The sequence below is a fragment of the Quercus lobata genome, chromosome 6, assembly GCF_001633185.2.
Source record: "Quercus lobata isolate SW786 chromosome 6, ValleyOak3.0 Primary Assembly, whole genome shotgun sequence".
Classification (NCBI taxonomy): domain Eukaryota; kingdom Viridiplantae; phylum Streptophyta; class Magnoliopsida; order Fagales; family Fagaceae; genus Quercus; species Quercus lobata.
In genome coordinates this window covers 28,782,625-28,810,176 of record NC_044909.1, presented here as the reverse complement: position 1 = coordinate 28,810,176, position 27,552 = coordinate 28,782,625, and the positions used below count along the sequence as shown (strand labels likewise).

Below are 27,552 nucleotides of genomic sequence, written 5' to 3'. Positions count from 1 at the left end.
TGTAATACCCATCAGGTCGTGAAAATTCAAAAAATTTATCAAGATCATCAATAAAAAATTGTGCCTTTAGCGTTAGTTTATTTCATGTGAAATATATATATTTTTTCCTCAATAAATGAAAAATCCACCACCACCACCCCCCCCCCAAAAAAAAAATAAAGTGATGAGGAAAAAAAAAAAAAAAAAACTTGAGATCACAAATACGTGTTGTTAGACAGAAAGGGGACATAGGGTTAGTGATGTGGTGGATAGGGTAGGGTATTCTTTTGACTGATATTGATGGGGCCAAAGCCAAATATACCAATCAATCAACTTCACCAACTCCTTTGATTACCAACTCAAAAACCAATTTTCATGGGGAGCCGCCTCAGCCTGTGGGATTTGACTCATTTGATACTATATGTATTACAGTAGGCATAAAAAAGGGAATTAAAAAAAAAATCCTTTTTCCTTTATTTTTTGTTTATTTTTATTTTTAAATTTGATCCATTAGAACTCAAATTAAAATTAATATTTGTGTAATTTTAATTACTGAAAGTGAGTTTGAGCATCTTAATTTGAGAAACAGCATATACATTTAAAAAAAAAATCAATTTAACCTAATTTTCTAAAGATTAGGGACAATTTGTATAAATTACTAATTTAATTTTAACCCATAATTAATTAATTAAGGGGGAAAGTACAATTAAAAAAAAAAAAACGCGTAATAAAAACGCACATTATCGTACTACTATATAACGGTAACCCTTCTCTCACAGTCACACTCACTCGCTCTTTTTTCAAACTAAAAAAATAGTCTCGGTGTCTCTCTCTCTCTCTCTCTCTCTCTCTCTCTGCCTCTCGCTTCAGTTCTGTTCAGGTACGTTTCTTTCACTCTTTTTTTTTATTTTTTTTTATTTTTTATTGCTTGATGAAATCATCTGAGTTTCAAATTTAGGGTTTTTACGCTTATTGTGTTTATGCGATCAAAATTAGGGTAGCCTTGATCGTTTTATTATCTGGGTTTGCTTTAATTTGCCAAACAAAAGGGAAATTTTGTTGCTTTTCATTCTATATGGTTCTTATTGTGGGCGATTTGGGTTAGTTCTATTACTAATTCTCTGGTTTATTTTCTTCTTTCGTGTTAATATTTAATGGGTCTCTTTTTTTTTTTTTTTTTTGGGATAAATATATGGGTCTCTTTTTTTTATCAAGAAACTATCTGGGTCTGTTTTATTTATCAAAAAATTATCTGGGTCTGTTTTGATTTAGTCAAACATCTATTAGTTGTTAATTTTCACTTTATCTGGGTTTTGGGTTTTGTTTAATATTATATGCTTTTAATGTAAATAGATTATTCAGGGGGGTTTCTTTACTAAGATATGATCAGTTGATGATTGTTGATTTTTTTTTTTTCCCCTTATCATTATCTGTTTTGGGTTTTTATTTTTGTTTTTAAATTTATTGGGCTGTTTATTAACATTGTGTGGCTAAATTTCAGGTTTATATTCTGCACCAAATGCCTTTAGTTTATCTCAAGAACAAGCATGCATCAATCATTTGGTGCAATTTTAACTTCGTGAACCGGGGGAGGCTCTGGTGTTCTTGGAAGATATTGTTTCGGCATTGGACTTGACTGATTTCTTTTGTTACTGTGTCAATTTTAGCTTCATTCTCATTGCATTGTTGGGCAAAGGGATTGGCTATTTGTTGATTAAGGTACAGCAGATTACGAATTATTATTTTTCACTCCTCGTGAGGAAATTGGATACTGGGAATCAAAGTTATGGAATCAAGTAACTCCGGTTTGGATTTTGAATTCCCTGTCGAGGAATCTACCATTTACTCAGACTTGGGAGATTTGGGCTACACAGCTGGACCAAGTGAAGATGGATATGATTTGTCCACTGGTTCTCCAGACAATTGTCTTTACATGAGTGATCTCGAGAAGCCTCTGAATTTTGCTCCTGAAGCTGGTGAATCTCATCACATTCCAAGTAATGGCCTCTATGCTGGATACAATGTTTATACTGATGCAGAGCTGTTTCCTAGCAATCCTTGTGGCGCTGCTCAGCTCATATCTTTGTCAGATCTGTCTGATCCATTGCCACAGAGACCATGTGGGTTTATGGTGAGCTTTTGAAATCTCTACTGACCTTTTTATATAAAGCTTCATATCTTTTCCATTCCCATATTTGCTTGTTCCTCACTTGTATTTTTGAACAATAAAAAGAGTGTTGCTTGTGAATAAACAAATAATGGTTATCAAGGTTCTGAATTTGTATTTCCAGAAAAAGAGCTTCTGATGCAAGAATTCCTTTAATTGACCCTCTATACTTTTGATGTGCTATTTTCCATATAAAATTTGAATTTACATTTTAAAACATTTGTCAATTGGAGAGAAGGTGCACTTTGCCCCTGAAAGTTGATAATATCATTTATGAACGAAAAGTTGTTGAACTAAACGGCTTCACCTTAATTTATAATATAATTTGGAGGCTGAAGTCGCTGAGTTCCCTTTACTATGATTGCATTTAACATATTTTTCTGAAGCTTTGCTAGCAAATGTTCTTTGAAGTATTAATCTTTTCTAATGTAGAATTTTACAAATTTGCAGAATGTCAGTCATAACGGAGCTATTGAAGCAGCATTTCCTTTTGATGTATCTGAAATTATTGAAGAGTTGGGAGATTTGGGCAATACATCTGGACTTAGTCATAAAGAAACTGCTGAAGCAGCTTTTCTTTTTGATGTATCTGAAATTATTGAAGAGTTGGGAGATCTGGGAAATATATCTGGGCTTAGTCATAACGAAACTTCTGACGCAGCATTTCCTTTTGATGTTTCTGAAATTATTGAAGAGTTGGGAGATCTAGGCTATAAATCTGGACTTAATCATAATGGAACTGCTGACACTGCATTTCCTTTTGATGTATCTGCAATTATTGATGAGTTGGGAGACCTGGGAAATACATCTGGACTTGTTCATAATGGAACTATTGGAGCAGCATCACCATTTGATGTATCTGAAATCTTAGAAGAGTGGGGAGATCTTTGCAATACATCTGGACTAGGACATAATTTCTCCACTTGTTCTCTGGATGATTGTATTAACATAGAGGATCTCGAGAAGCTACTGAATTGCCTTGCTGAAACTGATGAATCTCAACAAACGGTCTGTTCAAACAAAAAAGATAGAAAAAGGAAAAGGAAAGAAAGAAATTGAAAGAGGGTGAACAAGGTCGTGCGTTGTAGTGATGAGTGAAAAGAATGTGACTTGATATTTACAATGAGGTTGGAGGCTTCGAGGCCTGTGATAAGAGGTGGACAAGGTTCAGCATTTGAAAGGTGGCCTGCTGTTCCTTTTTGGTCTCCACTGTTTGCTAGTATCTGTATTCCTGGAGATATTATTCTTCTATCCCTCCATCATAAAGTTGCCAGAAAAGTTCTTATGTGACTGTCTAATGATTGAATCATTTATTATTTTTCCATTTTTCTTATTTTTTTTAATTTGAATCATGTTTAATTTTTCTTTTGTTAAATTTGAATCATGTAGAGTTGTTCAAGTTGTTAAAAATTTCCCATTAATTTTTTTTTTTTTTCATATGAAAAAAAATCTAATAAAACTATTTTATAGATTTTTTATGTGAGATTTTTTTTTACTAGTTGATTGCAATCTGAATGGAAATTTTTTAAATAGAATTGGACAATGGGTCTGAATTGAATAAATTTAAAACTTAGATGATTACATTGAACAAAAGTATGGTGTAATTTGCATTTAGTCTCTCTCTCACACACACATATATATGTATATATATATTTATTCTTTTCTTTCCTTTTTTCTTTTTCTTTTTTTTCAAAATATCAATATTCAAATAAAGAACTCTAGAAACTAGTAATTTCAGCCGCTTTGACTTGATTCAAAATCTTAACAAATTTTGAAACTAGTAAATATAATCAAAAGGTGAGGACCCAAGAAACACCCAAACAATGTCCGTCCAATCAAATAGACTATTGAGAGGAAAAAACAAAAAACATAAATACGCAAAAAAAAAAAAAAAATAAAAGAAAAGAAAAGAAAAAAGAAAAGCATCTTAGTGTTAACTAGTTTAACGGGAAATACATTTTTTTCCTCAATTAATGAAAAATCCTCCCCAGGAAAAATCTTGAAGTGATGAGAAAATAAAAGGTAAAATTTGAAATCACAAGTGTAAGTTATTATTCTAGATAGAAAGAGGACTTTAGGGTTAGTGATGTAATGAATAAGTGTTGATGGTTGTTTTCACGAGACATTTCTACAAGCTCGATTCAACCGAGCCCGACTTCCTTGTAGGCCTAATTTATGTATTATATTTTATTTTATTTTATTTTTCAAAGCATGATCCAAGCCCATATGATATATTGTGAAAATTGAAGTATGGTTTGGAGAGTATGAATTGGTTCTTTTTGGACATTTTGTAAGAGCTCAGCCCATCGATGCTACCAAGTAGGTTAGGGATGGAAGAGGCCTTGTTTTGAGCACTAACATTTTTTTGCTAGTTGACTTTCCATTGGCCAACTTCAACTGCTAGCACTCACATTCCAAGAGTCTGAAATAGCAGAGAAAGGCAACCAATGAGAGAGCAAACCAATTATTTCCTAAACCATGCTTTTTTAGCATGGCAGCCTCCTCACTAAACAAAAAGCAACCCAGCGCAAGACACCAAATTAGTGCTATAGGGGATAAAAGTCTCTTTTATTGCCAAAAACCAGTCATTATCTTGAATTTTTGCTTTTATCGCAAAAACGTCCCGGACAATAGGGCAATCCTTTAACGCCTTTGATCAAGCCTTGCTGATTAACTTCACCAACTTTGGGGACTCCTTTGATTGCTTTAATCCGTCCAATTGCCAGCCCGAAACCAATCATCATAGGGAGCTTGTGGATTTGAGTCGTTTGATGTGAGGGAAAGTAGAATATATAAATATATATATTTATACCTTTTTTTTTTTTTTTGATATGTTCTTTTCTTTTTTTAATTTAAATTTATCCATTTGAACTCAAATTAAAATTAGTATTTATGTAATTTTAATTACTGATAGTGAGTTTGGGATCCTATTTGAGAAATATAATATGCATTAAAAAAATAATCGATTTTATAATTTAGTAAAATAATTAAATTTAACCCATAATGAAAGGGAAAATGTACAATAAAAAAAATATTTTCTCTCTTTATCTCCTAAAAACAAACCACTTAATAAAGCCTATATAACAGTAACCATAATCTCTCTGTCTCACTTTCATAAATTAAAACTCTCTCTACCTCGCTTTAGTTCATATATTATTTCTAGGTTTCCTCCCTCAATCTTTTTTCTCTCTCTATTTTTGTACCAGCACCTTTCACATTTCTCCTCTTTGCCAACCCGAAGTTTGCAACTTTTGCATCTAACACATTTACAGTAGGCACCAACAGGACATTATGAGACTTGATATAATACACAAATCCATCGTCATGTACATGCTTCAACCCAAACAAAATAGTGTGCAATTCCTAATTAGAAACTTAGACAACACAAAAGCAGAACAAATTTTCTTAATCAAGTCAGCCGAGCTTCCTCCCGAAGCAAACTCAAGAAACACATTTTCAATGATATTTGGACACCCTTTTAGAGTCTCAATAACTCCTCCTTCATTGAAACTCAAGAAACACATTATTTTTAGTTTGTTATTAGTTTCCTCCAATATCTCAGTAAATTTTCTTGTAAAAAATGATGTAATCTATAGTGGACAATAGAAATATAATAAGATTGATGTATCATACTATATGTATTTACAAAATTGCATAATATAGTGATTGGTGAAAATAAGCATGTTTCAAGCCTAGTCAAGAATGCAAATATCGTTCTTATAAAATTGTTGAGGGGAAAATTTTGATGTTCTCAAATAGAATATGGGATAGCCAAGCCGAAACTCAACGATGGGCCCTTGAAATAAAGCCCAAAGGCTTTCAATATCGTGTAAGCCCGCCCAAGCAAGAGATAGAGGTTGCACCTTGACAAGAAGACAACAATAAAACCCAATAAACACGTTATTATTGTTAGTTTGTTGTATTATTAGCATGGTTTTGAAACCCGGACAGTTCATTGAACCATAAAAGGGAGAGGTTCAAGGTTTTTGAGGTCTGTCAGGGAAGTTTTTGCAACAAGGGCGCGAAAACGTGAGAAAGGCCCAAATCTCCTCTTGGGTTCTTTAGAAGTTTTTATTTGTGGAGAATTAAGCCCAAAATTCCAAATGTATAATGAAAAAAAGGCTAATGGTGTTTTGACAAGAGAAAATCAAAATGCTAATAATGAAAGTGCGGAAAAAAGCATAAAAACATAACAGGTTTGAAATTTCGACCCACAGTCACACAGAAGAAGAAATTGAGGAAGGTCGTGAGGAAGAGAGAGAAGGTTCCCCTGTACCCATATTTCCACCCCTAAGGTTCAAAATTGTGAGAATGTCTATTGGCTTAGTGGGTTTTTGCTCTGAAGTTTCAGGTCTATAGGGAAAACATGGTTTAACAGGTCTGAAATTTCGACCCACAGTCACACAGAAGAGGAAATTGAGGGAGGTCGTGAGGAAGAGAGGGAAGGTTCCCCTGTACCCATATTTTCACCCCCAAACTTCGGAATTGTGAGATTGTTGGCTGGCTAAATGAGTTTTTGCTCTGAAGTTTCAGGTCCTTAGGTAGAATGTGGCTTGGTTGTTTTTTAGTTGAAGAAAGACTCTTGTCTTAAGCTTGGGTGTTGCTCCCTTGGTTTTGAATCTGATTGTGGAATTTATATTGAGTTTGGGGTGCTCTAAGTGACTGGTTTTTGGTCAATAGAAAAGGCTTTGGACCCCAAGGTGTTAAGCAAGTAGTAATTTTCAGGTTTGCTTTTGTTTGGATAAAAGGAAGGATTACTTTTATCATCATTAAGGGAAATGCTTGACTAAACCCTCATTGGCTCCTCATTTTCAGTTGTTTCAGACCGTTGGGAGGCTCAACTAGATGAGAGCTAGCAGCTGAAATTGGCCAATGAGAGCCAACTATTTTTAAAGGAAAAAAAGGGTTTGAACAAAAACTTTGGGCCAAAGTCACCCAGAGCATAAAAGCTGTTTTGGGGTGGAAATTTTGGATACAAGACCTCCTCCATGAGCCTGAGGTGCTACTAGTGTCCCTTACCAGCACGCATAGACTGGGCTCATACAAAAGGTCCGAAAGGAACCGACCCATACCCTCCAAACCACACTTCCTCAATTTCCCCATAAGTTGCATGGGCTTGGGCCATACTTCAAAAAATAAAATATAATATAATACATGAATTGAGCTCACAAGAAAGTCGGGGCTTGCTTGAATCGGGCTTGTACCAAATGTGTCGCGAAAATGGGTATCAACATTAGCCCCTCGAGCATGTGTGGCGCTTGCGGCATACATGTGAGTGATTGATGTTTCCCATTGCTTGAAAATTTTGCGAGTTTGGGAATTAGTTTACCCAAATGCTTTATTTTTTGTTGAGAAGATACAAGTCGATGAAGCCCGTTCGTAGATATATCATGGCTCATGAAGTCCACTGGTAGAAAACTCTTGGGTCAAAGAAGCTTGTATGTGTCGAAATTTCATGGATTGTGAAATCCAAGTAAATTGAGTTGTACCCGTAATGCTCCTTGATTTTTATGTCCACATGTAGCTTTAGAAAATTTTTTTTTTTTTTTGAATGAATGCCATGACCACCATGGTAATTTTAGCATTTCTTCATAGCAGCTTCCATGCTACTTTGATGATTTCATCAATTCTTTATATTATTTTGTTAAGGCACCTGACGTGAAGCCTCTTTGCTTTGTAATGTATATGTGGCCTTTGACTTTTCAAACTTTCTTCCTTCATTGACCTACATGTAGCATTAGCTTTGCTCCATTCCAATTGCTTTGCCTTTAGGCCAAAAAGTTTCACTTTCCTCTTCAGATGTTAGCTAATACGCCACTTCCATTTTCTTTAATTTCGCTTCAGCAAACACACTATTCCTTTCTTTTTTTTTTTTTCTTTTTTTTGAGAAAGCTATTCCTTTCTAATAGCGTGTCGCACCACTTTCTGTAGGAATAACATATTTAGGAATAAAATTCCTAATATCAATTGTGGTGGTTCCATTATCTTTGCTATCACCATGAGCAGATTCGCAAGGTACAAGGCTAAAATTGCTGCTCCCAGCGTGGTGTGTTGGCGACCTTTGGATACTAGCGAAGAAAATCTATTAAGCACCTTCAATCCTCCACCCATATAGCCGAAACGAAAGCGATCTTTGTTGGTGAAGTGAGAGGATCCTTCGCGGACAAGGAGCATAATTTTTTGTTGTAGGAGAATGATGAATTGTATATTTGTGATATGGCTGATCCGTAGGTCGTATGGGTGCCACTTGAAGGCTTGGTGGAACTCTGTCTATGTCGAAAATAGATTTTTCCTGGCCCATCTATTTTACGGCACCCTGTGCGTAGTCATTTCTCTTATATCAGTGAGCTGACAAGGGGTTTGTGGATAATGAGTTTGTCTTTCATGAGCTTTGTTGCGCTTGTGTCGAGGATGCTTGACTCAGTTGGAGCCATCTCTAGAAGCAAGTGCTTCGATAATCCATAGATAATCCATACAACAGCTGGTAGGACACAAAAGCCCCCAAGTTGTGATCAAGGCCCGAAGGTAGCCGCTGAATGTAGCGATAAAGTATCGAGACCCTTCCTTGCGTGAACTTGATAAAAATGGATGTGATGCTCACCTTGGTGAGTTAACACTTTTTTTTTTTTTTCTTTTTTTTGTTTTTTGCCATCACTTGGATATATTTGGTGATGTGTTGAATAAATTGTGTCGTTGCTTGTGTAGGATGAAACTTATTTGGACAACTCACAAACCCACCGCCAGAGAAAGACCCATGAGGTTGAGTTCTTGCAATAGTTAAAGTTGAATTTCATATCGAAGTCGACTCTCCATTGATTCCGGAAGTCATGAAGGTTTGTAGTGCGGTTGTGCTTGATCTTGATTAATTTCGATGAAGTCGTAGCCATGAGCGATACTACTAGCTATCTTGGGAAAGCTTTTTTTTTTTTTTTTTATAGGTAGAATGGAGTGAAGATATCACTTGGCGATGTAGTATAGGGGTGTGACATAACCACTACATTGGTTGGCAACCCCCTGTATCATATTCTTGCGATGAACGCAAGTGAGGGTGATAGTCACCGAGTGGTAGTTGCTTCTCAATTCAGCAAGCTTGAAATGAAAGTGTAGGAAAGAAACTTGAATTTCTAGTGCAGGGGCGCATAGCGGTTGAGTAAGCTTTTAGCCCCCAACAATGCCATTAAGAGTAGCCATGTGTCGCATAGCTTGATTATTAGCATTAATTGGTGGGGCCGAAGTTGGCGATTCCATGTCGCAGCCACTATTCCTTCAATGTAATTGTCGATAGCCTCGACACTTTGCACAGACAGTAGCTCCGTTTTGAAAATGAAGTCGAAATTTCTCTAACAAGTTAAAATTTGTTGTGGCAAGTCAAAATTCGCTGCCAACCCCTTTTCATTCCAATAGGGATTGTTGAGTACGCCGCATTGCCATCTTGCATAGAATAAGTGTACTTTGGGAAATACGCCATTATCAAGCGGGAATTTTGGAACTTACTTGGTAAGTAACATATCTTTTTTATTTTCTTTTCTTGATTGCATATGATAGTATATTGAGCGAGCTGTACTATGGTTTCTTGTAAGATGACTTTGGCTTAGAGAATTGTGGTGCTGTCGTTGGGACTTTCATCCACGAGGCCAATCTCATTACCAATGCATCATTTTCTGAGGTTGAAGCTACTACGGACAGCAACATAGAGCTGCAATAGATGGAACCACGGCCGCTGTTAGTAACTTTGAACCCTTTTAGTCCGTCTCCCTCTTGCGGCTTTAAAGTAAAGAAGAGAGTGATTGCAAGCCAACGCCCCGAAGATGGTGATGTTGGAATGGGACTATGACATCACTTCAAATTTTCCTTTACCTCCTTTCTTGCCCCTTTTTTTTTATTTGATTGTCTTGTATTGAGCCCCAAACTTTGAAATTTCGAACTAGTCGAAGTGTGTAATATGGGATGCTGCCTTGGAAAAATTTTCTCTTGTATTTCACACTCGTGGACAACCCACTTATGTATAGAGCGGCTCCTGTCTAGTTATATTGGTGCCACTTTGAGTTTGTACTCAAGGATGTGAATAGTTTGTATTTTGTACCTTGAGAACGAGTTTCTACCTTTCTTCCATAGGCTATAAGCATGTTTTTGTTGCGAAAACAACTCTTGTATGACTGTGACCATTTGAATATGTTGAGAAAAGCTTGCTTGGAATGGTCAAGCGCACCTGGCGATGAAGTAGCATAATTTCGATAAATTATATGCACTTAGTCTCTTAAGAATGACTTGTGGTTGATTGGATAATTTGTGAATATGGCTTTGCCTTTGCAAAGGCAAGTTAGGAGACATGTTGCTTGCTTGCCATGTCTTTGTGAACGAGCTTTGGCTAAGTGCACGTCTCGCTGTCTGTGTACCATTTTTCAGTGCTCTATTGACGAGCAGGTTTGGTTTCACATACAGCAGCTCATATATATTGAAGCTTGGCTCGCCACTTGGTAGTCGACTTATTCTCGACATGTATTAGGTTGCTATTTCGTTAGTTTCAAGAAGCCCCCACATATGGGCTACGTTTTTGTGCATTGCAGCTCATGGTGCATTTGTCCGTCATCATTTCATAGGGTGATCGCGTTCTCATATACAATGCATAGGCTTGCTAATTTCTTGAGGAAGGATTTTATCCTCGCGTATAGCAAATTACCATGTGGCAATGAGGTAGTGATCCGTTACATCGACTTTCCTATATTTTCAAGGGATGGTTATGTCCTCACATGTAGTGGATTATCGCGCTTGAATTATAAGATATTATGTTGGTTTCCTTGCCGCTTTGTAAAGCTTGCCGTTAAGAAAATGTTGGCTTTCCTTACTTTGTTGAGGGCATTGCATCCTCGCAAGTAGGGGTTTTGCCATATATGAATGATATGACATCTTGCCGGCTTCCTAATCATTCGGTAGGGATTTCCTTTGAGTATGCGTTGGCTTCCCTACCTAGTTGAGGGCTAGTTGTGCCCTCACAAGTAGGGATATCGTCATAATAAAACATCTCATTGGCTTCCTAGCCATTTGATAGGGCTTACCATTGAGAGAGTATGTGTTTGGCTTTCCCTACCTTATTGAGAGTATTTTTTTTTTACCCTCGCATGTAGAGGCTTTGCCGTAAGAGTAATTTGTTGGTTTTCTTGCCGCTTCGCAAGGTTTCTCATTAGAAGAAAACGTTGGCTTTCCCTACCTTATTGAAGGCATCGCACCTTCGCATGTAAGGATCTCGCCATGCTTGGATAACATGATAGTTCGTCAGCTTTCTAGTATTTCATAGGGCTTGCCTTCAAAAATTGGTATAGGCGAGATGTATTGTTGTCGCTTATGAATGAGACGTCAAAGTGACAAATGATATACTTCTTGATGAGTTTGGCTGCAACTGTTCCCATCGCTTTTCTTGAGTTAAATTGCTTTCACCCACTTAGTGAACTATTTAGTGGCGGCAAAGACCCGAATGTACTCATTCAAGGGTGAATGGATAGGTTCGATGAGTTTCAAGCCCCCGAGTATAAAAGGCTATGGAGCGCTCACGTCTTGAAGGCTTATATGGTGTATGCGTATAAGCTTGGAGTGCACTTGGAGGTGTGGCGACTTTAGCGAATTTGGTTATGCCAAACCAATGGTATTCCATCACCAAGAGTTGTTGGTGGAATTCATTCCTCCCTTAGTACTCACCATATTTCTCCAAGATGAATTCCAAAAATGAGGTTCCTCATTTGCTATATAGAGGGCAGAATATAATTCCTCTTTGTCGAAGATTTGTTGTGCTGCAGATAGCGTCTCCATACTCAGCTAACTTGGCTTCTAATTTTGGGACAATGATAGGCTAAGCATCCGAGATGTTGGTATAGGGTTGTTTCATTCCTAGCACAACAGTTTTTCTCCCACGCTTCGGTTAGCCTCTTTGTCGAAGATACATGGTACCGCAAACAACGGCTCCATACTTTGCTTTCTTGGCTTCTAAATTTCGGACAATGATGGGCTAAGCATTAGAGACGTCGGTACATGGTTGTCGCGTTCCTAGCACAACAATTTTTCTCGTTGGCCTCTATACCGCTTATGCCGAGCTTTCACATCAATACTAAGATTCCACTCGAAAATCTTTGGAATGGATTTCCAGCAACTAGCTTGTGATTTTTGAGTTGTTTGACATCAATGTTTAGAGTGAGCTCTAGTGAAGCATTCTTCAAAGGTGTGCGTGAACTTTCCTTATTAGTTGGCTTGGCCGCAGATTTCAATTGCAAGAATTGAGTGACAACAACAACTTTCTTGATGATGGCAACGTTTGAACTTCCCTCTTCATGTATAATCTCAAATTCAAGAAAGATTTTTAGAATGCATGCGCTTGTCATGACTTGAGATATATGAACATGCCATGGCTTGGCGTGCGCGGATCAACCATGATTTTGGATGCGTGAGCTCGTCATAGCGTAGCGTTCATGAGCGTGTCACGGCTTCGGTGAAAGGGGATTAAGTTTGGATTTTCTTTGTTGTTGGGTGCTCCGAGAAGGTTTCCATTTCACCCTAAGTGCAAATGTGATTTATATTAGTAAGCGATAATCATGGCCAAGTGAAGTAGCATAAACGACTTATAGAAAATATTTTGATTAAAAATTTGAAAGATTAAAATGGTTTAAAAGATATGTATAAAAAAAAAATGAATTAGTAAAGAGAAAGCTTGAAAGTCTTAGCTCAAGTGTGCTTTGACAATAGCATATCGCTTGTAAAACTTCAAGACTTGGTTTATGAAATATCACTACTTGAAGACTTGGTGTGTCGAATATCTAGTGACTTGCGGTGGGCCATTTAGCTATGGCCTTTAGCTATTTGGTGAAGACTTCATTTAGCGGTGACGCCAAAAATATTCAGCTACGAAGGGTCGCATACAACAGCGATTATTGTTATGCCAAAATAATTTAATCACTCGCAGCAGCCCCTATGTGCTCGGTGCTAACTCAGCAACAATACAACTTGATGTATGGTATGTCGCTACCTCAAGGCTTGGTATGTGAAATATCTAGCGCCTTGCAGTGGGCCATTTAGCTATGGCCTTTAGCTATGGCCTTTAGCTATTTGGTGAAGACTTCATTTAGCAGTGACGCCAAAAATATTCATCTACGAAGGGTCGCATACAGCAGCGATTATTGTTGTGCCAAAAAAATTTAATCACTCGCGGCAGCCCCCATGTGCTCGGCGCTAACTCAGCAACAATACAATTTGATGTATGGTATGTCGCTACCTCAAGGCTTGGTATGTGGAATATCTAGTGCCTTGCGGTGGGCCATTTAGCTATGGCCTTTAGCTATTTGGTGAAGACTTCATTTAGCAGTGACGCCAAAAATATTCAGCTACAAAGGGTCACATATAGTGGCAATTATTGTTGCGCCAAAATGAGTCAATCACCCGTGGTAGCCCCCATACGCTTAGCGCGTGAGGCTTTCTTGGTTTTGAAATTGATGTTTAGAGCTTTGCATTGTTGATTATTGGTTGGAACCGTCATTCCCTTCGCGGTTGGATTTGTGGCTCGCCATTTTTTGCATTTTCAAGCTATAACAAAAATTTTCACAAATATCATGTAAAGCAAGAGATATATGATGATTCATCTATAAGAATGATAGCTAAAAATAATAATATAGATGAGTGGAGAAAAAAAAAAATTTCCATGAATAAGAAAGTTGATTCTCCCTTCATCCTTCACTTCTTGGGTGGTTTCCGAAGGTTGGAGCGATTTCGTCACATGATTTGAAGCATCTCCAGCAGCTCAATGAGCTAAGGATAGAACTTTTTCAAGCTCAACTTCACAATACTCTTCTTGCGTGGTAAAGCATCATACAACTTCCCTTGGAACGACAAGTTGTTTGAGAAACACCATCTCTTCGCTAGTTCCACACCTTTGGAAGCACCATTTCTCTTGTGTCAGCTGCTTGACTCCCCAGCGGAGTCGCCAAAATGTCGGGGAAGTTTTTGCGACAAGGGCGCGAAAACGTGAGAAAGGCCCAAATCTCCCCTTGGGTTCTTTAGAAGTGTTTATTTGTGGAGAATCAAGTCTAAAATTCCAAATGTATAATGAAAAAAAGTCTAATGGTGCTTTGACAAGAGAAAATCAAAATGCTAATAATGAAAGTGCAGAAAAAAGCATAAAAACATAACAGGTCTGAAACTTCGACCCACAGTCACACAGAAGAAGAAATTGAGGAAGGTCGTGAGGAAGAGAGGGAAGGTTCCCCTGTACCCATATTTCCACCCCTAAGGTTCAGAATTGTGAGAATGTCTATTGGCTTAGTGGGTTTTTGCTCTGAAATTTCAGGTCTATAGGGAAAACGTGGTTTAACAGGTCTGAAACTTCGACCTACAGTCACACAGAAAAGGAAATTGAGGGAGGTCGTGAGGAAGAGAGGGAAGGTTCCCCTGTACCCATATTTTCACCCCCAAACTTCGGAATTATGAGATTGTTGGCTGGCTAAATGAGTTTTTGCTCTGAAGTTTCAGGTCCTTAGGTAAAACGTGGCTTGGTTGTTTTTTAGTTGAAGAAAGACTCTTGTCTTAAGCTTGGGTGTTGCTCCCTTGGTTTTGAATCTGATTGTGGAATTTATATTGAGTTTGGGGTGATCTAAGTGACTGGTTTTTGGTCAATAGAAAAGGCTTTGGACCCCAAGGTGTTAAGTAAGTAGTAATTTTCAGGTTTGCTTTTGTTTGGATAAAAGGAAGGATTACTTTTATCATCATTAAGGGAAATGCTTGACTAAAACCTCATTGGCTCCTCATTTTCAGTTGTTTCAGACCATTGGGAGGCTCAACTAGATGAGAGCTAGCAGTTGAAATTGGCCAATGAGAGCCAACCATTTTTAAAGGAAAAAAAGGGTTTGGACAGAAACTTTGGGCCACAGTCACCCAGAGCATAAAAGCTATTTTGGGGTGGAAATTTTGGATACAAGACCTCTTCCATGAGCCTGAGGTGCTACCAGTGTCCCTTGCCCACTTGGTAGTACGCATAGGCTGGGCTCATGCAAAAGGTCCGAAAGGAACCGACCCATACCCTCCAAACCACACTTCCTCAATTTTCCCATAAGATGCATGGGCTTGGGCCATGCTTAAAAGAATAAAATATAATATAATACATGAATTGAGCTCACAAGAAAGTCGGGGCTTGCTTGAATCGGGCTTATACCAAATATGTCGCGAAAATGGGTATCAACAAGGTCGAATCGTGATGATATCATAATTAATTTAATAATTATTTTAAATATATATAAAAATAGAAAAATTAACTAAAATAATCCAATTAAATATAAATATCCATGTGTCAAATTATAGCAAAAAATTGTATAAAATATTGTGATACTACATTACTCTTAAAAATACTTAAAATATTTAGTGCACTTATGAATGCATGTCATATCATGTTGGGCAGTTGAAAAAAAGATTTAAATCTAATGGCTGAAAAATTTTGCTTTTATTAAAAAATTAAAACCTTTCTTCATTTCCAATATTAGCCACGTGAGGGACTTAGGAATTCAAAAGGAGTAAAAAAGTAAAAAAAGTCTAAAGAAAGAAAGAGAAACACATAGTTCAGCGAAAAAGAGGAAATTACAGAGCTCCATCAATAGAAAAAATAAAGAGAAGAAGAAAAAAAAGAAGAAAGAAGAAGAAGCAGCAGCAGAAGACAAAGGCGTGATTGGCAACTATGTTGGCAACCTGCTGGCTGCTGCTTCAACTAGGCACAGACCTTGCTTCGTTGTGTTCTTCTTCCTCTTCTTCTTCTTCTTTTTTTTTTTTTTTTTGAGGAACTTGTCTTCTTCTTCTCTGGTTCTTTTTTTTTTTTCCTTACAAATCCCTTTGTTAAAGATCTGAAATTATCGGATCTCCTTCTAATCTTTGTTCTTCTTCGTGTTCTTTCATTTCTTTTTCATTTTTTCTAGATCTGATCATAACTTCATACTGATGTATTGGCCAAAATTCACCGGAAAAGCTGAAACAAAAAGCAACCATCCGAACCTCAAAAATCGGTCATGGTTCTTAAAATCGTACGGTTCGACCATGATTCGCATGGGTCCCTGCTTTTTTCCCATAGAGCGGTTCTTGAAGCTAAAAAAACCGCAAAACTGAGGGGTTCACGGTTTTCCTGGTTGAACCGTACGATCCAGTCTGAGTTTCAAAATCATGATTATTAGTCCTCTTACAGCATTATAGGTCAAATCAGTCCTCCAGCAGTACGGTATTATCTCCAGTGCTTAGGGTAATTTATATTCAATTATTAAATAAATTTAATAAAGTATTAACTTCAGGAAATTCTTATGAATTTTGTTCCATAGGGCCCATAGTACTCTCAACCATCATTACATCAATATGAAGAAAAAATTCCAAAAGTCTCAAATATATTATAGCCTCATATAGTAAAACAATAAGTAAATATTAGTGGCTGCATAGTGATGAAAAATGAGTTATTTGGCATGGTATGAAGGGAGAGAGGGAATCCCAACTCAATGCAGCATGTGGTTACCAAGATCCTTAAGGGAAATGTGAGTGGTATGTAAGGAGAAACTTTTTTGTTGGGTGAGTGTGTGAGCTTATGAAAAGTTGGCTACGAGGAAGATTGGTCTATTAGGATACACTAGTGCTAGCCGCCCATAGCAAGGGGTGGCTAGCATTGGTAATTTGGTGTATCCTAATACACCAATGCTAGCCTCCCAATTTTGCCACCTCATCAACCATTTTTTGTCTTAAAAAAAAAAAAAAAAAATTCTAGCCCAATTTTCACGCAGCTGTTTGGTGGCCTTTCCAAGCTCTGTTTTCTTTAAATTTTATATGCATGGAAATTTCTGGATGTCTAGTTTCCAACGGTCCTAACCTAGCTTGATTTGCAGTTATGGTTGTCGAGATATCGCGCTTGGAAGAAATGTGATGCAAAGCTGAAAAATTTTGGACGTTTTTTCTTGAAAAATTCATATCTTCCAATCCAAAGCAGATATCTTCAAGCCCTTTTGATGAAAATTAGCTAAGACCTTATTCTTCAAGATGGTCTAGCTTGATCATTCTAGTTCTTGCCCAATAGGTAAAGTTTATTGTGAGAAGTCAGGTAAAAAACTGCCAGTTTTCCTAAAAAAACAATGAAGATTTTATTAGGGTTTTCAATATTTTGGTGATATCTTATATGTTTTAACTTCGATTTTGGCCCATAAGCTATCTTTTTGAAGGAAAAAATATGCCCTACGAGACGGTTTAAAATTCAACATGATCCAACGGTTGGATAAAAAAATTCAAATTTTTGACCATACCCGGTTAGGGTTTTGGTCGTAATTGTTGTAAGATGACTTTTCCTAAGGTTGTGATTTTTTTATCTTCCACTCAATCATGTTGTCTTTATTTTTACCTGTTTTGGTCTTGAAATTCATGATTTTGCACCTTTTTCAAATTTTTTTTTTAATCTTTGTTTTGACATGTGAATCGGGGCTAGATAAAATATGGTATCGACAGGGTGCCTAACACCTTCCCTACATGTAACCAAACTTCCAAGTCCATGATATTTGGTTTGAGACTTTTTAGTTTGCCTCAATTAATGAACCCTTAAAATTTGGTTTAGTTAATTAGGAAACCTAAAATAAATTAGACCCTTAGGTGACCAATCACACCTAATACAAAACCAATAATTGGTGGTGACTCCTAAAATAAAAATAAGAAAAAGGGACTCACATACACACACCCCACCCCAAAAACACAAGCACACAAGAGTCACGTCGCCAAGGACCCAATGTGCGACCAAACCTAGAAATATTTTTAAAATTTTTAGGCGTCCACGACATTGCTCTTAATCATCAAGGCAAGACACTAATCAATTTTTGGTGTAAGCGGAGTTCAAACCCCATATTTCTTCTTCAACAATAAGAGACTTTATCAATTAAGCTTATTAAAACCTATGAAATGACACTCTATTTCTAAACGTTTGTATAAAAATTGCTCATTCCTTAATGTTGTTCTATATGAGACACCAGGCCATACTTTTTAAAGAAAATTTATATAAAAAAAAAAATCTACGCAAAATATGAATGAAATAAAACTTATTTTATTACATTCTCAAGGAATATGTCACATGGATAGGATATTGTAGTTTGGAATAAAACATGCAGAACAAAAATTATTAGTTGGGAATGCGGAATAACATATACTGAACACCTTTTATTTTAAAGATTTATAAGTCAAATTAATTTACAAACTTGCCATTTACATGTTGGCAAACCATATATGGTGATAATACTATTATTTTTATTTATGTTAATTTGTTATATATATATATATATATATATATATAAAGAGGTTGCCCAAAAGCTAAATTATTTATTGCTGAATACAAAAAAAAAAAAAATATATATATATATATATATATATATATTCATTCATTTAAAAATTTACTTAGGTGGAAGGTAAACCTAATCAATCCTTTATAACTTTTGCTAAGGTGAATGGTTAAATGAATAGAATCTATTTGTCTTTCAAGGAAGAGTGACACATTGCACTAATTTAAAAATGAGATGAACGTAAAATGAAAAAATTCTCAAAGAATTAATGCGCACATGGTAGAATACATATAATTATTGTGATTGTATATGAAACTATATATTCTATAATTATTTTTATTATTTAAATGATATAAAGTTGTAGACACTTCATTTTGCAACTCTCATTTAACCTCACTTGCATTGCATTGGCACATAATCATCATCTCACGTCTCCGAAGCAAGAATGTAATTTTGTTTGTTCAATCTCCAAATAATTTTCATGAAATACATCTTGAGGTCATGACAATCAAAATGACAATTTATGAGCATTAATTGGACCACCATATTAAAAGATATCAAAGAGACAAGTTTTAATGGTAAGGTGCACTTGCATGAACCAAATTTTGACCATAGGTGACTATGATCTCTTAATTCTGATTGGCCTATTTTTAGTCCAATTTAAATTAAATGATGTGCAATGATCCTATTGGCTAAGGGTAGGATTTATGGTGAGATTGCATGCACCAAATTTATTCAAGTCAAAGCATTTATTGATTCTTGATGAAATAGCGAGAAATTGATTAATTAGACAAGTAATTAATTAATTAATTTTTTTTGAATTAATTTGCTCACCTTGAGGGCCAAGAAAATCATGAAAGAAAGTTAAAATTTGGAGGAAATTAGGTTTGAATTTAAAATGGAAATAGATGAAATGAAATAGGAAATTATCCAGAGGATCTGGGACCAAGTGTCGATCAGCACTTGGGTCATAATCTTCATATTTTCTTCCCTTTTTAGTTCATCTTGCTCCCCACATAAATTGATCTTGATTCCTACATTTTTTGCTCAAAAAACATAATTTTTCTCCAGTCCCACATTGCCTAGAGACATAACCCTAGTTCCCCCATTCCTAATAAAAATATCCTTCTCCACCTCAAGTCCAAAAAGACACCAAACCCCTCTGAAACTTTAGAAATTTCAAATTGAAGTGCTTTGGAATGTTGTACATTCAAGTAAGGTTTCTAAACCTCCTATTTATTTTTATATCTTAGTTATTTAGATTCAAATAGTTTAGTTTCTAGGTTTTTTACATGTTCTTGTTTGATTAGCATTTTAGATTTAGTTCTTAGTTTTTGCATGTTTAGGGGTTTTCAATTTCAATTAACATGTTCACATGCTCTTAGAATATGGTTTTTCAATTGCAATTAACATATTCACATGCTCTTAAATTAGGGTTTTTTCACACATCAAACATACACATTCACCATCTCTTTCAATATCTAATATATACATGCCTAGAATAGGATTTCATCATGCTCTTTGATGTTTTCTCTTTGTATTCACATGTTTTAGATGATAGAAACTCTTGAATGATGTGATATGATCATTGGCCACTACAGTTTAGAAGATTGGTTTTACTAGGCATGTTGGGTATCAAACATCTTCTCAATCTTGTAACTTAGCATTTGAACTTAGATCAAGGGTTAATAGATTAATTCTATTATTTTTATTTTATCTTTTAGATTGTAACTAGGAATCAAAGTTTTTTTTACTTCTAAAGGGTGATCCCCTGAAAAAGTTTTAAGGGCCAAAGGAGTTAGGTTAAAACGACGATCCGACGAGCCAGGCCTAGCCCAAATCACAAGGAAAAGACCTAAAACATAAATAAAGGCAAAAGGCCAAACAAGTTAGGATCCTCTTGCCGAGCAAAGCCAATGAGATTTGGGTTGTTGTGGTAACGTCTCAGTTGAGGACTAATGAACGATAAGGCAATCAAGAAGGAAGGTTTTACCTAGAAAAACGAGCCAATGATCCAAGAAAGGTGGCATGCAACTGAAGCAATAATCACATCCGCGTTAATTAGGTGTTCCTACCTAATACAAGTAGCAATAAATGGTGAATGACCAGCATGAACATTACTTTACATCCCAAAAGTCCTCTTTCATCATCAAAAAAAGGAGGGAAGAGATGCTTGATGAGACAAGCATCTTCTGAGATCCAACATGATAATCCACTATTTGGATAAGGGTGAACTAAAAGCATAAATAGGGCCTTTCCCTACATGTAGAATGGAATTGGAAAATTAAGAAAGAAAGTGTATAAGTCATATGAAAGTGTTTTTTCTTATAAAAGCTTGCCTATAATCTCGGCAAAAGTGTAATTGTGTCTTTAAATCCAACAATGTTTGTTCAAATTCTTGATTTTACTTGTTCAGTCATCCCATTGAGGATTACCCTTTTGTTTTATAAATTTGTGGCGTCGGTTAGAATTTCAAGATCAATCTTCTAGTTGGGCCTAAGAGTTTTTTTACCACCACATTACTTTTGTTGTAAATTGTATCTAGGATTAAAATGATGTAATTTATTATTATTATTATTATTAAAGACATATATCCTTTTCAATTCATCAATAAATGATGTACTTTTCAATTTGGTCTTTTTATTTTCTCAATTAAATAAGTGGCGACTCTATTGTACAATTTTTAATTTAGGAGGTATGATAACAACAATAGAACCTTTCCATTCTATCTTGAGAGACAATGACACTTCTCTACTTAATTTGTGTGTGACATGGCTAAAACCACCGTTGAAAAGGATTTAGGTTAGCTCTTTATCATCGGATCAAAATATTAATCAATTTTTAGTGCAAACAGAAATTAAACTCAAAATCTTTTATTCAATCACAAAAAATTTTACTAATTAAACTAATTAAAACCTACCATATAACAATATTGGTGTAAAGTGAAACGGGAACCATTTATATATCTGAAATGTATTAGTACGTTTCCCTCATTAAAAAGAAAAAGAAAAAAGAAAAAAGAAAAAGAAATGTACTAGTACGTCATAAACGCAGATAGAATCTAGTCATCAACCTGACCATTAATGTGGTAAGCAGACCAATCATAAACCTCGGATTGCCGGTGAAGCTTCCTGACCAATAAGGTTTAAGGAAAAACTAAACACGCTTACTCAATCCTCGACTCTTCTACTCTGTTTACTACTACTATTTAAACAACTGTGTTGCCCGGTTATCTCAAAAAAAAAAAAAAAAAACTGTATTACCTCACTCGCGCTCTCTCTCGCATGCTTTCTCTCTCGGTCTCTTTCCCCCTCTCTCTCTCTCTGAGCTTCAGGTGTGGTCTCTCTCTGAATGTTTTCTATTATTTGATTTTGTTTTTAGGGTTTTAATTTCACTTTTTAACTCTTTTGATTATAATCTTGTTTCATATTCTAGGGTTTTTCTCCCTTCTTGTGTTTACGCTTACCGCGTTTATGCGGTCAAAATTAGGGTTTTTTTTTTTTTTTTGGTTTTATAATCTGGGTTTGTTTTTATTTTAATAAAAAATGGAAATTTGTTGCTTGTTATTCTTGGTCTCTCTCTGAATGTTTTCTATTATTTGATTTTGTTTTTAGGTTTTTAATTTCACTTTTTTTAACTCTTTTGATTATAATCTTGTTTCGTATTCTAGGGTTTTTCTCCCTTCTTGTGTTTACGCTTATCGCGTTTATGCGATCAAAATTAGGGTTTTATTTATTTTTTTTTATTGTTTTATCAAAAAATTATCTGGGTCTGTTTTGATTTCGTCAAACATCTATTAGTTGTTTCAATTTTCGCTTAATCTGAGTTTTAGGTTTTGTTTAGGCTTCTCTATAATATTATGTCCTTCTAATGTAAAATCGATTCAGGGGATTTCTTTCTTTACTTGAAAAAAGAAAAATTAAGAGATGAAGATTTGATCGGTTGATTTCTGTTCTTATCATTTAGTCTGTGTTATTGCTGTGAGTGTTTCGTATCATTGTGTGTGCCTGATAATGTCGATTACAGGAATATCTTGCGCACCAGATGTCGCTTAATCTCAACAAGAAGCAGTCATCAATCATTTGGTGTGATTTTAATTTCATGAACCGAGGAAGGCTCTGGTGTTCTTGGAAGTTTTTGTTTTGGCATTGGACTTGACTGTTCTCTTTTGTCATTCTCATTGCATTGTATTGCACGGTAGAGTTATTGCAGACGTTTTGTTATTTGTTGATTAACATACAGCGGGTTACACATTATATTCCTCACTGCTTGTAAGGAAATTGTATACTGGGAATCAAAGTTATGGAATCGAGGAACTCTGGCTTGGATCACTTGATGGGGAAGGAGTTGTTTCCCTTTCCGGGGGTTCGGTTTAATCCCACAGATGTTGAGCTAGTTATGTTCTTTCTATTGAGGAAAGTTATGGGGAGAAAGTGCCCCGTTGAAGTCATTGCAGAAGTTGATGTATACAAGGTTTCCCCTTGGGACCTTCCAGGTACTTGTGAAAGTTCTCATATAAAACGCTTCTTTGTTTTATTTTTTTATTTTTCAGTTAGTTACACTGTTTTGTTTTATTGATTAGCATATTGTGCTCTCTATATTTGTTTCTTACTATAGTATGTTTGTTCCTTTGCCAGATAAATCTATTGTGAAAGGGGATCTAAAATGGTACTTCCTTTGCCCAATTGAGAAGAAATATTCAGCTGGGGCTAGAATGAATCGTGCAACTGATGTTGGGCACTGGAAAATCACTGGAAATGAAAGACTTGTTCATTACGATAACAAATTGGTTGGTTCTATAAAAACTTTGATTTTTCACATGGGAAAAGCACCAGGGAAACGAACGGATTGGGTTATACATGAGTACAGACTTGATAATAAGTACCTGGCTGAGAGAGGAGTTGCTCAGGTAATGCTTGGTTATTTGTCATTCTGTTGTATGATACTCTTGTATCCATTCTCCTCCACTAGAGGTTCTGAAATTATAATGCATGTGCCCCTTGATTGACTAATGCATTACTTGCCTTTTGATCCAGACTTCCCTCATTTTTATAACCATCTATGCTCACAATTTAAAGTTTATTACCTGGATTGACACGTCCAGGCCTGGTTGCACTTTAGAAGCACTTAGTTTCACAATCCAAAGTTATTTACATCCCACCTCAACAGCCAATTGTTTAGTTAACACCTACTGGACTTTCGCTATTCCCTGTCGTAAGTGTTTTCAAGGGACTCAAATAGTCTTTGAGAATGTTACATATTTACATTGTCTGTTTGTAAGCTTCTGTTGTACTTTGTAGTTAGATATGTTTTAGAGATTAGAGAATGTTAGAGGGTTTACTTGTCTATCGAATCATCTGCTTGAATTTTTATGAGTTAAATTTTCTTTTGATTGACTAATGCATTACTTGCCTTTTGATCCAGACTTCCCTCATTTTTATTACCATCTATGCTCACAATATAAAGTTTGTTACCTGGATTGACACGTCCAGGCCTGGTTACACTTTAGAAGCACTTAGTTTCACAATCCAAAGTTGTTTACATCCCACCTCAAAAGCCAATTGTTTATTTAATACTTACTGGACTTTCGCTTTCCCTGTCAAAAGTGTTCTCAAGGGAATCAAATTGTCTTTGAGAATGTTACATATGTAAATTGTCTGTTTGTAAGCTTCTGTTGTACTTTGTAGTTAGGTATGTTTTAGAGATTAGAGAATGTTAAGAGGGTTTACTTGTCTGTTGAATCATCTGCTTGAATTTTTATGAGTTACATTTTCTTGTGTTTGAATTATGGAAGAAAATTTTAAAAATTAATTATAGGGACCTATACTTTGGTGTTTGCAGCGCCTGAAGTTTTTTTCTTCAGTTGATGAGCGTGTCAGTTATACTTTTAATTGGATAAAATATTATCCTCACTTGTTTGAATGTTCCAAATATATCCCCCCTTTGATTACACATACAATAGTCTTTCCCCTACCTCACCTGGCATTTACATTGCAAATTCTTGAGAAACATAATATTCCAACATGACAACCATAATCTCTACTTAAAAAATATTCTTTTCGATTGAATTTTATGTTCTGTTGAACATGTCATAATTTTGTTTTGCAGTTAGTCCATTCCATATTTGTCCATTTTTCCATTTTGCAAAGATTCCATTTTCCCACTTCCAGCAATGACTTTCCAAAATTGCCACTAGAAAGTTGTGCACTCCTTCAAAATAATGGTAGTTTTTATTTTTTTTTTCTTCAAGAAACATAGCAATGATTTCCTTCTTACCCTTTCCTTCTAAAGAAAGATGACAAAGAAATAAATTGTGTCTGTTTAAAAGCTTGAGTTACTAAGATGGACAAATATAATGGGATAGAGTAAAATGTATTGGTTGTATTGTGATGACCTAGCACTTTTGGGCAAGTTCTATTTCTGTTTGTGCTTCATGTATAAAACAGATTGATTGTGTTCTGGTTATTGAATTCAAATTGATTCTCTTGATGTTTTTGTCTTGCAGAATGGACATGTGCTTTGTATGATTTTCCATAAGGACGGCCTAGGACCAAAAAATAATGCACAATACGGAGCACCATTTAAGGAAGAAGACTGGAATAATGATGAAGTCGGCTTTGTAGAAGTTGCCTCTTCTGGTTTTCCTACTCCAGCCTCTGTACTGCCTAATAACTATAGCAGTTCACTTGCTGCTGGCACCTCCCAATGTGATGGCACAGCTTCTGAGTCATATTTATCTGAAACTGTGCTATCTGAATGTGAGATGCTTCCAGCAGTTCACAGTATTAATGTTGTTTCAAAGAAGTTTAATCAAGTTTACGATGGGGATGTTACTTTTTCAACATCAGTGGTTTTAAATGAAGATAAGAAAAATAAGGTGTGTAACCACTTTTGCCCATTTTTCTTACAAATGTGTTCTGGTATGAAGTATTTTCTAATGTACATTGTTCACTATGAACTTGCTCCAAGCTTTTGACATTGATATGTTTTTTGATGTGGTAGTTACATTAAGTATCTGTCATATTCCATCATTTCCAAAATTCACTGGTGAAATCAAGATATCTGGATCCAAAATGTAATACATTTATTTATAATTTCCAAATTTTGGCAATCCAAATTTCATTTTATTTCATTCCTTTCTTTTCCCTTTTTACAAAGTAATGTTAGAAAATATTGAGCAAAACAGTAGTTACATATATAATGGAAGACTGGAATTACCACACTCTTGTTAAAACTGAACCAGCAACTTTCTACCCAAAGAGACTTAACACCAAGACTCAGTAATAATTAAAGTAGCCTATGAAAGGTGTCAAGAATGCCCCAAATTGAAACTAGACCACAATTCTTGAATATTTTGTCATTTAATCTTGTTTTTCCTTGAACTCTTTACTGTTTGCATCAGGGGGACCATCTCTTTTGCTTGCAAATGTTCTTTGAAGTTCTAATATTTACTGATGTTGATTTGTTTACAATTTTGCAGAATCCCATTCATGATGGAACTGATGAATCTACTATTTGCAAAGACTTGGGAGATCTGGTCAACACAGCTGGACTAAGTGAAGGTGGATTCAATTTCTCCACTGGTTCTCCAGACAATTGTCTTTACATGGGGGATCTCAGAAAGCCACTGCCTCCTGAAGCTGGTGAATCTCAGCATGTTTCAACCAATGACCTGTATCCCGGATACAATGCTAACATTCATTCAGAGCTGTCTCCGTTGAATTCTTGTGATGCTGCTCAGCAAATATCTGTGTCAGATGTGTGTGATCTGCTGCCTGGGTTTAAGGTGAGCTTTTGAAATAATCAACCATTATTGACCAGGAAGTTTCATATCTTTTCCATTTTGTGCTTATGAAGAAACAAATCTTGGTATTCAGGTTTTGAATTTGCATTTTAATAAAAAAGTTATGTTGCAAAAATTCCTTGAATTGAAAAATAAATAAATAAAGACTCCATCCTTTCTTGGTAGTAATGATCTCCTCATGTGTATTCATTAAAGCTAATATAATAGTTTCCCCACTCCATATATCTTGTTTTTGTTTCCAGTCTGTTTAAATTTAGTCCAACTATCCTCGGTGGGATTAAAATGGCTAACAGTCTTCGGTTTCCCTTTTTATCTAACTTCATAGCCCTTGTTTCGTGTTGGTGCTGGAGTTTTGTTTGGTATTCTCATGTGCTATTTGCCACTATAAAATTTGAATCTAGATTTCAAAGCATTCTTTAATTTGAGAGAATATATATTCTACCTGCTGAAAGTATATGATCATTTTGTGGAAGAAAAGTAGTTTGAATTAAACAGCCAAACCATAGTGAGTTTTTATTTTTCCATCACCTGCATGGCTACATTTAACATATTTTTCTGATAGCTTTGCTAGCAAGTGTTTTTTGAAGTTTTAATCTTTTCTGATGTAGAATCTTATGATTTTGCAGAATGTTAGTCATAATGGACTTGCTGAATTGTCGTCTGATGAACATGGAATTTATGAAGGCTTGGGAGATCTGGGCAATACATATAGACAAGGATGTAATTTTTCCACTGGTTCTCTGGACGACATTTTTAGCATAGAGGATCTTGAGCCTGAAGCTGCTGAACCTCAACAAGTCTTAGATTTCTACCAAATGGCCTTTCCAAACCAAAAAGAGAGAAAAAGAAAAAGACAAGAAGATAATGATGAAATAAAATAAAAATTGAATGAATTAATGTGATTGATTTGTGTCGCTTGTGTTATCAATGTTTCTTCTCGATTGTTTCTGAAATCTGAGGTAGTATTTCTTTCTGAAAATTGATAATGGTTACTTTCATGATATCAAAAAATGTGGTCCAGTTCCTTATTGTTTTATAGAGTTGTGTTTTAAATAACCTACTAAAGTATTCTTTTTTGGACAAAGTTTAGCTACAATATTGATTGTAGCCTTAGGCTACAAACTCACTCAATAAAATAAATATTATTGCATATTTTGAAAATCTAACCGTTGAATTACATGTTCTTTACGCTCTTAATACACATGTCAATTTTTGTGTCAATCGAATATTATTTATTATATAATCTATAATCTTATATTTCATGCGTAATTTTAAATTACAAAAACTTACAA

The 27,552-nt window shown here is 35.5% G+C and overlaps 2 protein-coding genes and 1 long non-coding RNA gene across 3 annotated transcripts; all 3 read left to right on the top strand.

Moving 5' to 3' along the window:
* The first annotated feature begins 764 nt into the window (after positions 1-764).
* LOC115949644 lies at positions 765-3,468 on the top strand. The gene is made up of 3 exons (XM_031066932.1): positions 765-859; positions 1,481-2,110; positions 2,597-3,468. The coding sequence occupies exons 2-3, from the start codon at positions 1,766-1,768 to the stop codon at positions 3,203-3,205; spliced, it is 954 nt and encodes a 317-aa protein (XP_030922792.1). The 5' UTR covers positions 765-859; positions 1,481-1,765; the 3' UTR covers positions 3,206-3,468.
* Positions 3,469-8,005: 4,537 nt separating this feature from the next.
* On the top strand, positions 8,006-10,240 carry LOC115950668. The gene is made up of 3 exons (XR_004083096.1): positions 8,006-8,751; positions 8,852-9,643; positions 9,727-10,240. It is a non-coding gene; the product is annotated as an uncharacterized LOC115950668 (long non-coding RNA).
* Positions 10,241-21,716: 11,476 nt separating this feature from the next.
* On the top strand, positions 21,717-27,296 carry LOC115950871 (NAC domain-containing protein 40-like). Its single transcript, XM_031068145.1, has 6 exons — positions 21,717-21,790; positions 22,483-22,951; positions 23,094-23,365; positions 24,962-25,333; positions 25,937-26,242; positions 26,887-27,296. The coding sequence occupies exons 2-6, from the start codon at positions 22,759-22,761 to the stop codon at positions 27,139-27,141; spliced, it is 1,398 nt and encodes a 465-aa protein (XP_030924005.1). The 5' UTR covers positions 21,717-21,790; positions 22,483-22,758; the 3' UTR covers positions 27,142-27,296.
* The last annotated feature ends 256 nt before the right edge of the window (positions 27,297-27,552 follow it).

What these genes read in the sequence shown, in the direction of transcription:
- LOC115949644 (XM_031066932.1), top strand. Translation starts at nt 1,766, where the DNA reads ATGGAATCAAGTAACTCCGGTTTGGATTTTGAATTCCCTGTCGAGGAA. An exon ending in AGAGACCATGTGGGTTTATG is followed by an intron (nt 2,111 to 2,596) that starts GTGAGCTTTTGA and finishes ACAAATTTGCAG; the next exon opens with AATGTCAGTCATAACGGAGC.
- LOC115950871 (XM_031068145.1), top strand. Translation starts at nt 22,759, where the DNA reads ATGGAATCGAGGAACTCTGGCTTGGATCACTTGATGGGGAAGGAGTTG. An exon ending in CTGAGAGAGGAGTTGCTCAG is followed by an intron (nt 23,366 to 24,961) that starts GTAATGCTTGGT and finishes TTTGTCTTGCAG; the next exon opens with AATGGACATGTGCTTTGTAT. An exon ending in ATCTGCTGCCTGGGTTTAAG is followed by an intron (nt 26,243 to 26,886) that starts GTGAGCTTTTGA and finishes ATGATTTTGCAG; the next exon opens with AATGTTAGTCATAATGGACT.